This window comes from Mchenga conophoros, linkage group LG7 (genome assembly GCF_057382185.1).
Source record: "Mchenga conophoros isolate Kocher_MC1m ecotype Shallow Benthic linkage group LG7, M_conophoros_male_GT1.1, whole genome shotgun sequence".
Classification (NCBI taxonomy): Eukaryota; Metazoa; Chordata; class Actinopteri; order Cichliformes; family Cichlidae; genus Mchenga; species Mchenga conophoros.
The window spans coordinates 3455701-3468339 of NC_140532.1; the positions used below are offsets into that span (position 1 = coordinate 3455701).

Below are 12639 nucleotides of genomic sequence, written 5' to 3' on the forward strand. Positions count from 1 at the left end.
AAATATATATTTATAATTTTAATAAACGACAAATTAAAAAAGCATGAGCATTTTTTGTATCGAAAAAATATCGAACCCTGACACTAAAGTATCGAACCGAACCGTAAATTTTGTGTATCGTTGCACCCCTAGTGAGTACGTTTGCAGTTTTACTTTCAGCAAAACTGGATTAATATTGCACAAACCTGTTCAGTCAGTGCCTGGACCCGGCCATCATCATGGCTGTCTCCCTGTCCCTCCACCGCCTGATTGTACTTCTCCTTCAGGGCCTTGAGCTCTGCTTTTAGGTCGATCACCTCGGTCACCGCCACCTTGTACCGACACTCAAGAATCTTAAAACCGTGGATATCGAGATCATGATGGCTATTGGCCGTTGGGGATGAGGACCCCCCATTAGGTTTCTCACTCTCTTCTGGATCATCGAGCTCTTTGTCTCCATTGAGATGTTTCATGGCGTTGACGCGCTCTGTGAGACGATGGACGCGCTCATTCTGTTCAGTCAGGGCACCTTGTGTGTACTGCAACTGAGTCTGGGACTCCTGCAGGTTCTTGAGCAGTGCTGCCTTCTCACGCTCCACCTGCACGACAGAAATACAAAATTAAATTTGTTTCTTTTTGTACTTTCCAGTGCAATGTCATTTTTGTGTACGTCCTCCAGAACGACACGTTAAACTATATTAACTCATTCACTGCCATTGACGTCTATAGCCGTCAATGGCAGTGAATGAGTCAATGGGCAGTGAATGAGTTAAAGCAATAAATCTGATTTTCAAGTTCTGAGATTGAACTATAAGAAACTCTGGACAACTCCAGAAGAAACACAATGAAAACTGGACTTCAGCTGGACATTATAAGGCTGATGGTCTTTCCCAGACAGATCAACTCAAAAGAGAAAATTAGCTAGTGAGTAATTGTGTTTACAGAGAGAGGCACACTGTGAATAGAGCAACCACTAATCTAGTTTTCTCCTCCCTGCTGGTGCCCAGCTAGATAAAAGATGTACAGTAATGACTTTATTTGCTTTTAGCACGAGTTTGATCTCTCTGTGGTTTCACTGTCACTTAACATTCTGTATACCATCCTCCACGATGAGTGTGTTTTGTACTCAAGTGGGTTTAAGTGAAAGCTAGTTCACCTATATATTTTATATTATATATATTTTGTATTTTTACATTCTTTGTATACAGTAGCAGCTTTTCACAGCGTTAAGCAGGAACTAATTGCGGTGTAAATAAAAGTGTACAAAGCAGTTTCCTTCACTTTTGGCATAAATCTGTTGCCTTTCTCGGCCTTTGTCTTGCAGCTGCATTCTCGCATACTGAAAGCTACTCCCTCCATAACATGCGTGAAAGCATACATAATATATAATGCATGATACAGACACTGAATGTGCATTAGCATGCTTCTTAAAAAGCACTTACCAGATGGGCGCCCTGAGCGCTAGGGCCTCGATTTGAGTCTGAACATTTGTGATGTCATTCCTCGAGTCTTTCTCCACTTCTCATCTATCTCTAATGTCAGTACAGGGTTCAAATGACAATAACCTTAAATGAATGCCTTCAGACTCCATCAGTCTTCACACTAAAAACTAAAATATACTGTGGGAAGGGAGATCAATATGGTAGTCCTGCAATCTGCTCTTTGAAGCTAATTTCAACCCCCTTCAGCGCTGTTATTTAAACCCTCGGTGACGTTCAAGTGACGTCAGTGTCCTTGAAAATAAAGATTCGGTGACCCAACGATTTTCTGATTTCAAACTGGGCTCGGGGCTCATGTGGGACTTTAAACTTTCAGTGAAATTTCCAAGGCGCTCTCTCTTATGACCTACCTGCAGTAGCTGCTGTTTAAGCTTCTGCATCTCTGACAAGTTGAGCTCGCTGAACAGATCTGGCACGGGGTGAAGGCCATCTCCCTTTCGGCCGGGTCTGTAGTCCCCGTTCATCTTAGCCATCCCAGAGCCAGCGTGAAAGTGACCGTTGCAGCGGTTGTTATCCTCATTGTTGCCATTAGCAGCAGGGATGGTGCTGCCATTAGTGCCGTTGCTCTCCTCAGGGAACTTCAGGCCTTCAACTCCGGTGACGGTTAGCGCCAGATGGGCCCCTGCGCCGTAGACGCTGTCACCCAGGCTGATGTGATGGGCTAGTTCTTTCCTCAGATTGTTCTTCTGCTCGCGCTCAGTCTTGAGGGCATCCAGGGCTTCTTCTAACTGACCCTCAGAGATTTCCTTTAAGCGCAAAGCGTCTTCCAGCTGGCTGTTCAGAAGGACAGTCTCCTCCTCCAGCACCTTAATTTCATGTTTCAGTCCCTCGTACTCCACCTGAGGGACACAGAAAGGCCACGTGATAACAGGAAAAGAATTATTTTAACACATTTGTAAACAGCTGGTAAAAAACAAATCCTTTTGAAATTAATATAACCGTTAAGATCTCTATTCGACTTCATCTAACCACGTGTCTAGAGCTAGTTTAAACTAATACGACTTCGTGTTACTGTGCAGGAAACACTGTGAGATCACTGAGAGCACTGGTACATTTTGGTGACACGAGTGTGAGTCATTAAAATCAATTGAGCCACCGATTGCTGATGCATCACTGAAAGTGATGACAGATCTTTAATAGGCAATTTCACAGATACGCTTAAATCTGAGAAATACATTTAGAGAGTGAAACTCTACACGACAATGACACATAAATAAGAAGCTATTAGTGTGCAAACTGTTGATCTTCGTACCAACCTGGCTCTGCTTGAGTGTGGACACCAGTTTCTGAAGTGTGATGTTCTCCTCCTCCAGCTCTGTGTAGTCCTGAAGCAGCCGGGTCTCTCTGAACTTGTACTCTTTGATCTCCTCTCTCATTCTGCTCCGTTGCAGCTCGAGCATCTCGTTACTCTGGAGGAGGAAAAACAGCGGTGACATTTTTAACAGTTCCCATCACTCTTTCCGCTCATTGAGGTCTCATTGGTTGGGATAAATCTGCAACACGTCTTGAGCCGACTACAAGCCACTGTGGCCAAATTTATAATAGCTACATCAAATTAATTTAAGATGATATTTACTGGAATTAAGAATAGACTTCTCATAACCATCACAGATGCTAACCCAAACAACATGCAGTGATCAGTAACCAGGATAGCTAGCATGTAAATCCAATATGCTGAATATGATTAAACCCTAACAGGCAAAGTGGTGCCCACGTAAACAAGGTCAATATCAAATACAGTCCCGTCAGCTTAAGATTGCATGACATGCACAGACTCATAATGCTGATGCATGTAGACGTGACGTGACTTTGCACACTGAGGTAGGACTTTCTCAAAAGCTTTTTTTTTTTACATACCTCTACTGTACATGCGCTGAAACACTCTCTGCTGTTTCCCAAAAATTAACTAGATGATATTTACATATCAAGACAAAAATGAAAAAATATATTTTATATATCTTATTTTCACACACAGTTGTGTGTAAATGTTTGCAGCCCAATGCAACTAGTGGACAGAGTCTGTAGTATAGGCTACAAAATAATGTTACAGTGCATTTGCGCATGTGTGTACTCCTGCTGCTGCAGAGCTGCCTGCAGCTCCCCTGCAGTTCTCTGTACATATGGCAGAAGTGCTGACCCAGAGACTTTGTGGGTGGAGTGGGTGGCTACACGCATTGGCAGTGAATACGATGCTACTTTTAGAAGTGGCAAAAAACCTGAAACTGAAGACCTCAGGTCTACACTGAACCTCCTGATTTGTGCATTAGCTGACAGGAACTCCCATTATATAAAAGTTAATGGTGTAAATGGGGAAATCCCACAAAGGCACAATTGGACTGTTTTGCAAGTACATTGAAAGCACTTTTACGCTAAAACTGGCTAAAACACTGTAAAAAGAAAAAAATAGAGCAGACCAAAAACACACAAAATACATTTGCGGTTGATGTATGAACATGAATATAAGCTTTCTGTGATACATGTTGTCAAAATACATTTTATTAATAGTGTGCAGGATATTCAAGGCCAAATAATACTGGGGGCAATCAGACCCTACGGTCAGGGACAGATCGGCACACAACACTGGCACTGAGCCCGCCACAGGGCAGAGCTGTTCACAGCACGAAGTGCGGCTGTTAAAGTCATCATACAATGGTACCCACAACAGGGGCCCAGCCATGTTGTGTTCATTCATCCCTGCCATCACTGCTGTTGTGGCAAAGTTTTACAAATTTAAAGTTTAGGCCTGTGTTTCCTTTTTTGGGCTTTAAAGTGCACTTTGATTTTAACCCATGTGGCAATCTTTATCACTTCTCATGTTCTGACTTGTAACTCTAACAACAGACATCTATCTAAACTAACTCAGTGTCTTTTTCCCCAAACCTGTATATGTTAGGTTGCTTGAAATCTGTAAAACAAAAATCTTTTAATTAGATTTGCTCTGTGGTAAATGAAGCGCTCGATGTCACTGCAGCACCTGCCTCTCACGATGAAAGGAATCCTGTTCATTAACTGGCATCACATGTGCAAATGAGGACTTCAAAAAACAGCAGAAGGCACTTCATAAATATATCAAAGCGCCACACTCATGACTCAGACATGAGGCATTTGTGCATAGGAACAACTCATCGTGTGTAAAGGTTTATCAGGTAATTACAGCTGAGATGTTGATTTTGTTCCACATGCTCCAGCACCATCAATATCTTCACTTCTTGTGAACTTTGAGAATGAGCGAACATCACAGCACTGCCTGACCAAATTAGTGAATGAGAGTGTGTCCTGTGGGCGTAGTGCTGGTACTCTGTCCCTACACATGTGCCGAGCTCAGGGCATTTCACTTTATATCCCAGCTTAGCACTGGATTTGCCCCCCACAATGGGGTCGTGGCCGCAGTGTCTGACCCCTGCTCGAACTCCGGTACTGCCCAACACAGTTGCTGCAGACATATATACTTGCATAAATACACACTTTGCACATATGCATATCGTTTATTATTCTGTGTGAGGCATGACACCTTTTAGTTTGTCACAGTAACCTCTTGATCTTTGATAAACACATAGGTCTCATGTTAGTTAATGTAGAATAAAAGAAATACTAGTCAAACTGTGGAAAACAATCCGTTTGGACTCAAGAATTGATCATAAAAACTACAAGATGGCTTTACATGCAGTTAACTCTTACTGTATCTCGCTCAGTCAAGAGCCAGCTGCAAGCCAAATGCATTCAAGTTTCAAAACAACTAATGTGCACATCTCATAGAGAGAATTTTAGGTGTTGGTAACAAAATACTACTGACATAAGCAGAAATATATAAAAAAGTGAAATGCTGTTTTCTTACACACACAGTAGATTCAATTTCCTGTTTTTCTTTATTTAGGAAGTAATAAATCGTCTGCATGCTTTCCTCGTGTTGACAAACTCACCTCTCGTAGCTCCTGTACAAGTGCGTTGAGCCGCTCATTCTCTGACTGGGCGTTGGACGCCACAGAGCGGCTAAGCGTCACCTCCGACTGCAGCTCCAACAGGCGGCCCATATAGTAGGCCTCCTTGGAGGCGGACTCCTGCAGCAGTGTCTCCTCATTGGTCTCCCCATCCTCTGCCACCTTCCGTTGGTTGGTGTAAGCCTGGCCAAATGCCTGAAGAGATAAAAAAGGGAGGGAGGTAGGGTAAGAAGAAAAGGAAACCGGTATTTCTGTAAAGTCAAAATTAAAATCACACTGATCCAAATCCTGTCAAATAGCATCAGCATCATAATCCAAGCGATGGAAGGGATTAGCACACACTGCCTCGGAAATCTTACACATCTCTCCCAGCTGTGTGTGCTAGGCCAAGTGCTGCTGTACTTTTGACCACTGGCAGCACTGATGGGACACTTGCAGGGGCTGGCCCTTAAGAATACCTGCTGTCTGTCGATGTGGGTGATGTTTCACTCAGATCAATAGACACAGTGTTCCCATTTTCCTGACACAGGTTTTCACGACACTGAGAGCTGGCGTGTCATGATAAAATCAAAGCAGGTATCAACAGAAAAAACATGGCAACCACAGCGGGCCTGCTGGGTCAAAGTGGTAAACTAGCAAACACACATTCACTGTTAGGGGAAGACCAGTGTTTCCAGTTCAGCGCTATTTCTCGGTCAAGGTTTCCTGAATGCATGTGTGAGTTTCATGACTGGAACATCAGTAACTGTTTTAGTGATTCAATAAACCATGCTTCCCTTTTGCCCCTTTCCATCAGGAGAAATGACTTTGGCGCCTGCAGAAACCTCTGTGAGAGAAAATGGATCATCTGAAAAATATTTTATGGTTTACAATCGCCACAGGATGCTGTAGACCAGCGGTCCCCAACCTTTTTTGCGCCACGGACCGGTTTATGTCTGACAATATTTTCACGGGCTGACCTTTAAGGTGTCGCGGATAAATACAACAAAATAAAACCAGTACCGGCACCAAAAAAAGGAAGCTTTAGTCATAACACACGGGAAAAAACCCAGGGAAACCGAGTTAACGATAAAAACAATAAAAAAAATAAACTATAAAAACCCTGAAAACCATAAATTTCACACCCGAGCCTCAAATCTCGCTGCCCGATAACAAACGACTCACAGACCGGTCCGTGGCCCGGGGACCGCTGCTGTAGACGATACTGTATTGTATGGTTACTGACTCTTCAAACTGACCATGCAATTTAAATAGGAAGCCATTTATTTTGAACTACATGTTTTAATAATGTAAGCTTCCCAATCCCATCTCATCATCATAATATTTTCTCTGTTTGTCATGAATCATTTATTAGGCACAAGCATCCATTACTTTGAAAAGACATGAGCCTAAAGTGCAGCTGTCTTTTCTTTTCATTTGTGGCTAACGAGCTAAGCGGGCAGTCTCCTGCTGTGTTGAGGTGAAATTAATTTGTGCTTTTACATGTAAAAAAAAAATAAATTATGAACCACATGTTTCTCTCTTTATGGATACTTATTATCAAGTAAGCAATAAAGTGGAATTAAAGGTTAAATTCAGTTCAGTTGCAGTTATGGCCAACAGGCACATTTTCCAATCTGTCAGCGTAACCCACTTTTAATCTACATGCTGTAAGTCTGTTAAATAGAAGCTTTTTCATTCACGCTCTCCTCAGAGAGCATGTTAATGCAAATTCAATAGACCTCTTTATTATGCCTTTGAATTACAAGTGTAGCAGTTAGCATATGAAGAAATGCCAGCAATAATCGGTCTGGCAAAATGCCCCGTAAACTAAAAAACACTCGGCAACATGTATCTATTAAAGAAAGGTTGTATTATATTTCTTTATTATTTTCCTTCTGTACACACCACTTTCTGTGTATTTCATCATTCTCTTTTCATACTCCTTTGTGCACTCACCCCGGTGCCCCCTCTCGGTCTCAAGAGAGCCACAGTGTGATTGTAGTGAATGATTAAGAGGAAGGGCCTCTGGAACAAAACAGACGATTAATTCTAGGCACAGTGTGACTGAATGAGCTTGCATTCTCTGCTCGGATGAGAGCCCGGCAATCTCGGAGCAGGCCTCACGGCAACAGCTGGGCTCTGCAGGACAGGAAGTAAAAATCTGGCCCGGACAAAACCCTTTATCACAGCATTTAGTTCCAAAGAAATTAGTAGGAGATTTCAGTTAAAGATTTTAAGAAAAGAGGTTCTGGTCCTCTGAGGCTTTCCCTCCAGGAAAATGCATCTCCCTGCATCACATTACAATCTTCTTGAGAAGCTCCTTTTAATTGCTTGAAAGTGCATCGTGCAGAATTGGATCAAAGACTCCCGGCCAAATGTTATTCTCTGCTACAGGGATCATTTTAACACCAAAAAAAGACCATCTTTCGACATGTTTTAAATCTCATGATAATTACATGAGCTGTATGTATAAAGTGACGCCCCAGTATTTGTGTCCTAATTGGCAATCAAGTGGAGAAGATTAAAGTTTAATATCGTTTCCTCAGGATCACATTAATATGGAGTCACTCATGGGCAGCCATTTTGGATCTTTATACTGAAAATCACAGACTGCAAGAAGTGTTGAGGCTCCACACTCGTATGTGTCTCAGTGGACAAAGTCCAGACAATGGGTTCTATAGATATTCATCCCTGGGGCGACAGGAGGAGGAGCAGGCAAAGGGAACAAACCCACCACTGCAGCAGTGTGAGAGTTTGTGTAACCCGAAAATCCTTCCCTGTCTGCTGGAGTCCCTAATGAGAAGTCAGGGGAGGTGCTCTGGGTGTGTGATGTTGTATTTGTGTGTATATGCATACAGCAAGGATCTATTTTTACACCCAGGAGGTCAGAGGATGGAGCTATTTCTGCAGCAGCAATTAATCTTATGAAAACTTTCATCATTAACAGGGGGACTAATCTGTTGTACAGGAGCTGTTTAATTATAGATGGTAATGTAGCGTAAAGCTAATGCAGGATATACACTCGATTACATTTTCAGAGTCAAAGAGCAACCCTTGGAGGTAAATGAACATGCTCGAAACGTGCAGAAACACAGTCGAGAGGAACAACCAATAACCGAGTTGTATGAGTTATTTATGTCAGTCATTCTAATTAATGTGTATTTTTAATTAGATAATTTTAAGCACGAGTGCGGCATCCTCAATGTTTCTGTCAGTTATGGTTGAACAGAAATATGGTTATTAGCTAAGAAGCAATATTCTTATGAATAACATAAACACACAGATATATACACCAAATGCTGCGTCTCAGCCAGATGGGTGGCCTGGGCAGTCACATCAGGGATTTCAGTACCATGGAGAGAGACTTGCAGCAAATCCACTACCATGCAGCTGTCAGCGTGTGTGTGTGTGTTAGAGCGCAATCATTCACCACGGGATTGATACTGTAGCCAGACAAAGGGAGAGAAAAGACAAAGAGGACTGTTCAACATGTGCATCGTCAAAACAGCACATCGCAGCTGATGCATGGGACATTTCATTTATTTTTAGTTTCTCTACTTTTTTATCCAAAGTGTTTGAGAGCATGCCGAATAATTCATTCAATAAAAAAATCCCTCCACAACAGTACTCCCAGAAGGAATAAATAATAATCCCCAAAGCACAAAAATGCCCCAAATATGACATAAATAAGAAGCAGCATGCAGTGTCTCAACCTTCAGTCACCACGAGACCTCGCACACAAACACACGTTAGCTGGCAGTAAGTGAATGAGGCAAATATGCAAGATGCAGTCCTGACTCACTCGCTCCTTTTGACACACACAGCGTTTGACTGCTGTGCACGACTCAGAGAAGGAAAGAAAAGAAAAAGTGAAATATCGCATTTTATTTCAAATAAATATGGTGAAGAAAATTTCCCTGTTGTTGTTTCTGTTCAGTAAATAAGCTTTACATCATCTTGCAAACTGTCTGTAATTAATACTCTGTAATCTAGGAATTTAGTTTTAGTAGTTTTTGCTCTATATAATTGATATTTTTTAGTGGGGATAGGTTAATCGATTAATCTAAATTGCCCATAGGTATGAATGTGAGTGCGAATGGTTGTCTGTCTCTGTGTTAGCCCTGCGACAGACCGGCGACCTGTCCACGGTGTACCCCGCCTCTCGCCCTGTGACAGCTGGGATAGGCTCCAGCGACCCCCACGACCCTGAAAAGGATAAGTGGAAGCGAATGGATGGACGAAGTTTAGTGTTTATCGTCAATAAAATGTAAATTTTGTGACAAGTGAGACTGAGCGAGCCTCACTTTTATTCTCTAATATGATTGAAACTTAAATGTTCACTCTGATCTCTGAAGCACCATTTAAAAGCACCTCGATGCCTTCAAAGCTATATGATCAAAGTTATTTCTAAAGCTTACAATATCGTCTTCACAGCCACAGATAACATTAAAATGATTGTGAGTAGTTCTTACAATAAGTAACATTTATCCTTAGTCTAATATGACACCAAATGTAATATTTTCAGTTTAATATGCTGAATATCATAAACAGATACTGAAGAAGGTTCATGGAAAACACTGCTCTGCCATATTTTTGTCCTTCAACAAGGACGGAGACATGTCTTTGTTGGTTTCTAAGCAACAAGAAAAAATGCCAAGTCAAGAGATCTGTCAGACACACGAGCACATTTCCACAAGTAAGGGGAAAGTGTGTAATCACAGCCAAGTAAGAATGGAGGAAATCAATTAAAAGATGAAGAGTAATTGCAAATTTTAGCAAAACATGTTGAAAATCTGTTGTTTTTTGTTGTTGTCAGTGGACAATATTAGAGTTTGCAGTGCGAGCATTCTACCGCAAGTGTTTGTTTGTGTGCTTTAGGTCATCAGGACTACTCTACTGAATCACGAGGGATATTTATAGCTTATAACTGTATTGTAGAGTGCACATGCATGCTCTGCAGAACCTGTTAAATTTCCCTAGAGAGAGCTCCTCTATCCCTGAATTACTGTCTGCACAAAAATTGAACTACATGAAATGAATGATTTATAGATAGTAATGAGGATAAATAGCTCGCTTTCTATTCCTCCTTACCAGAATGCTGTTTAGTGCAATAAAGCCTATTATTCCTCTTATGACAATATGCTATTATGCCCACAACTGAGGAATAAAAACATCTATAATGTAGGCTAACAGCTGAAAAATGCTTTCATGTGCTTTAAAGTGGAAAATCAATCCCAGAAATCCACAATGGTGTCACATCTGCTGCTCACCAACACAATGACCAGAGAACACGCTGTGTGAAGCCGAGGGTTCTGCCAGTGGGACAAGCGGTGCCTGGCTAAAATGATGCGGCTTGTTTGAGTGATTAAATTTGGCCCAAGTCTGCTCCTGATAAGAAAGATGGTTGGATACTTTCCCAGAATGCCTATCACTTATACGTGTTTAGTCTGAACCTGACTGAATGAACGGTGTGGTGGTAGAGAGGCCGCTGTGCATTAGATTTCTTTGTTAGATTTTTTTCTTTATTTACTGCTTTTTCTCTTAAAATACATCCCTATGTTCGCCTTCTCCGCCTCCTTACTTCACCCTTATCGTCCCCAGATTTAAAATCAACCTTATTGACCCAGTGTGAAACTAAACAATGGCCTACATAACACTACATTACTACATTACTGATCTGATGACAAACCATTACATTCACCTAGAAAGCTGCGATTTCCCATTAGAAAGGAAGCAATGACCAGTGTAAGCCGACAGATAGGAAAGCTACTAGAGGACTGCACAGACTGTACCAGCTTTAGCTGTGTCATTCTCTTTGCTTGGTAATGTGCCCTACAGGAGATCCTGAGCTAGTGGACCACAAAAACACACAGTGGAACCTTCAAGCTATTCCAACACACAAATACGTATTCAGAAATACACATCGGTACAGGACAACTCGCACTCGTGCTAAGTCACTGTTCACTCCTGCCTTTCACAAAGAGGGAACAACAAAAGGGGAAAAACAATAAACTGGATAAAAATGAACACAGCAACTGTAACATCACCTGTTTGTTAGTAAAGCCTCAACCTGAGCATTTTGACCACGGCATCAAGATTTTTTGAAATAATGAGAATAATGAGAAAAAGAGGGACATATGATTGTGACATATTTATCACAAAGGGGGGTTTGGCAGTTTTACTTTACTGTCACTTCTACAAAGTTAATACAGTGACGAATAGAAACCTGTGACTGAGACATAAATTCATCTTGTAAGTCATTATTTAGGCTGTGGACTGAGTGAGTTGCAGGGTCATGTTCTATTATGTTTGCATTCTCCTTGGTTCCTTAAGAGGAATTTACAAACCAATTGGTGGCATCACAGCGGCTCCATAAAACCTCTCCGAGAGGACTTTTTCCGTGATGATGATTTTATTTCTTTTACTTGTGGTGTCCCGCAGGGTTCCGTATTAGGTCCAATTCTTTTTTCCATCTATATGTTACCCTTAGGCCTAATCTTTAGGAAGCATAACATCTACTTTCACTCATACGCCGACGACACCCAGATTTATCTTCGGTTCACCTCCACACCCATGGAATCGCTAGTCAAATGTCTTGACGAAGTTAAAACCTGGATGGCCTCAAATTTCTTACCTTCAATGAGGACAAACCTGAGGTAATTATTTTTGGACCAAGTTGTAATTTCAATGCCCCAGATTTGGACTTATGTAACCTAACATGTGCTGTTAAAACGCATGTAAAAAACCTGGGGGTTTTCTTGGATAGCAAACTTACATTTGAGAAACAAATTAATTCAGTTGTCCAGCGGTCCTTTTTTAAATTAAGGCTCCTATCCAAAGTGAGATCTTTTTTATCTTTTAGAAACTTGGAACGAGCAATTCATGTGTTTGTTTTATCTCAACTGGATTACTGCAATTCACTATATGTGGGTGTCAGTCAGTCCAGCCCGGCCCGGCCCGGCTCCAACTGGTACAGAATGCTGCAGCTCGCCTTTTGACTCGTGTGAAGAAACACCAACACATTACTCCGGTGCTTGATTGCCTTCATTGGCTTCCAGTGCGTTTTAGAATTAAATTCCAAATCTTACTTTTGACTTATAAAGTGCTAAATGGCCAGGCACTGGACTATTTGTCTGACCTTTTGCAGCTTTATACGCCCTCTAGAGCCCTTCGATCAAGTGATCATTTACTCCTTACCTTACATAAGTTTAGGATGGTTCATAGAGGAGATTGGGCATTTG

General features: G+C 41.6%; 1 protein-coding gene across 4 annotated transcripts in view; it reads right to left on the reverse strand.

The window, feature by feature from the left end:
* The window catches only part of bicd1a (bicaudal D homolog 1a), a 31550-nt gene that overhangs the window by 7036 nt on the left and 11875 nt on the right, over positions 1-12639 (reverse strand). For all 4 annotated transcript variants that reach the window (XR_014893277.1, XM_085281566.1, XM_085281565.1 and 1 more), the window contains exons 2-5: positions 5399-5611; positions 2735-2887; positions 1829-2317; positions 186-578 (exon numbers count right to left, since the gene is read on the reverse strand). Coding sequence is in view for 3 of the 4 variants with exons in the window: in XM_085281566.1 (XP_085137692.1) it covers positions 186-578; positions 1829-2317; positions 2735-2887; positions 5399-5611 (1248 nt within the window). In the remaining variant the exon portion in view is untranslated. The remainder of the gene's footprint in view (positions 1-185; positions 579-1828; positions 2318-2734; positions 2888-5398; positions 5612-12639) is intronic.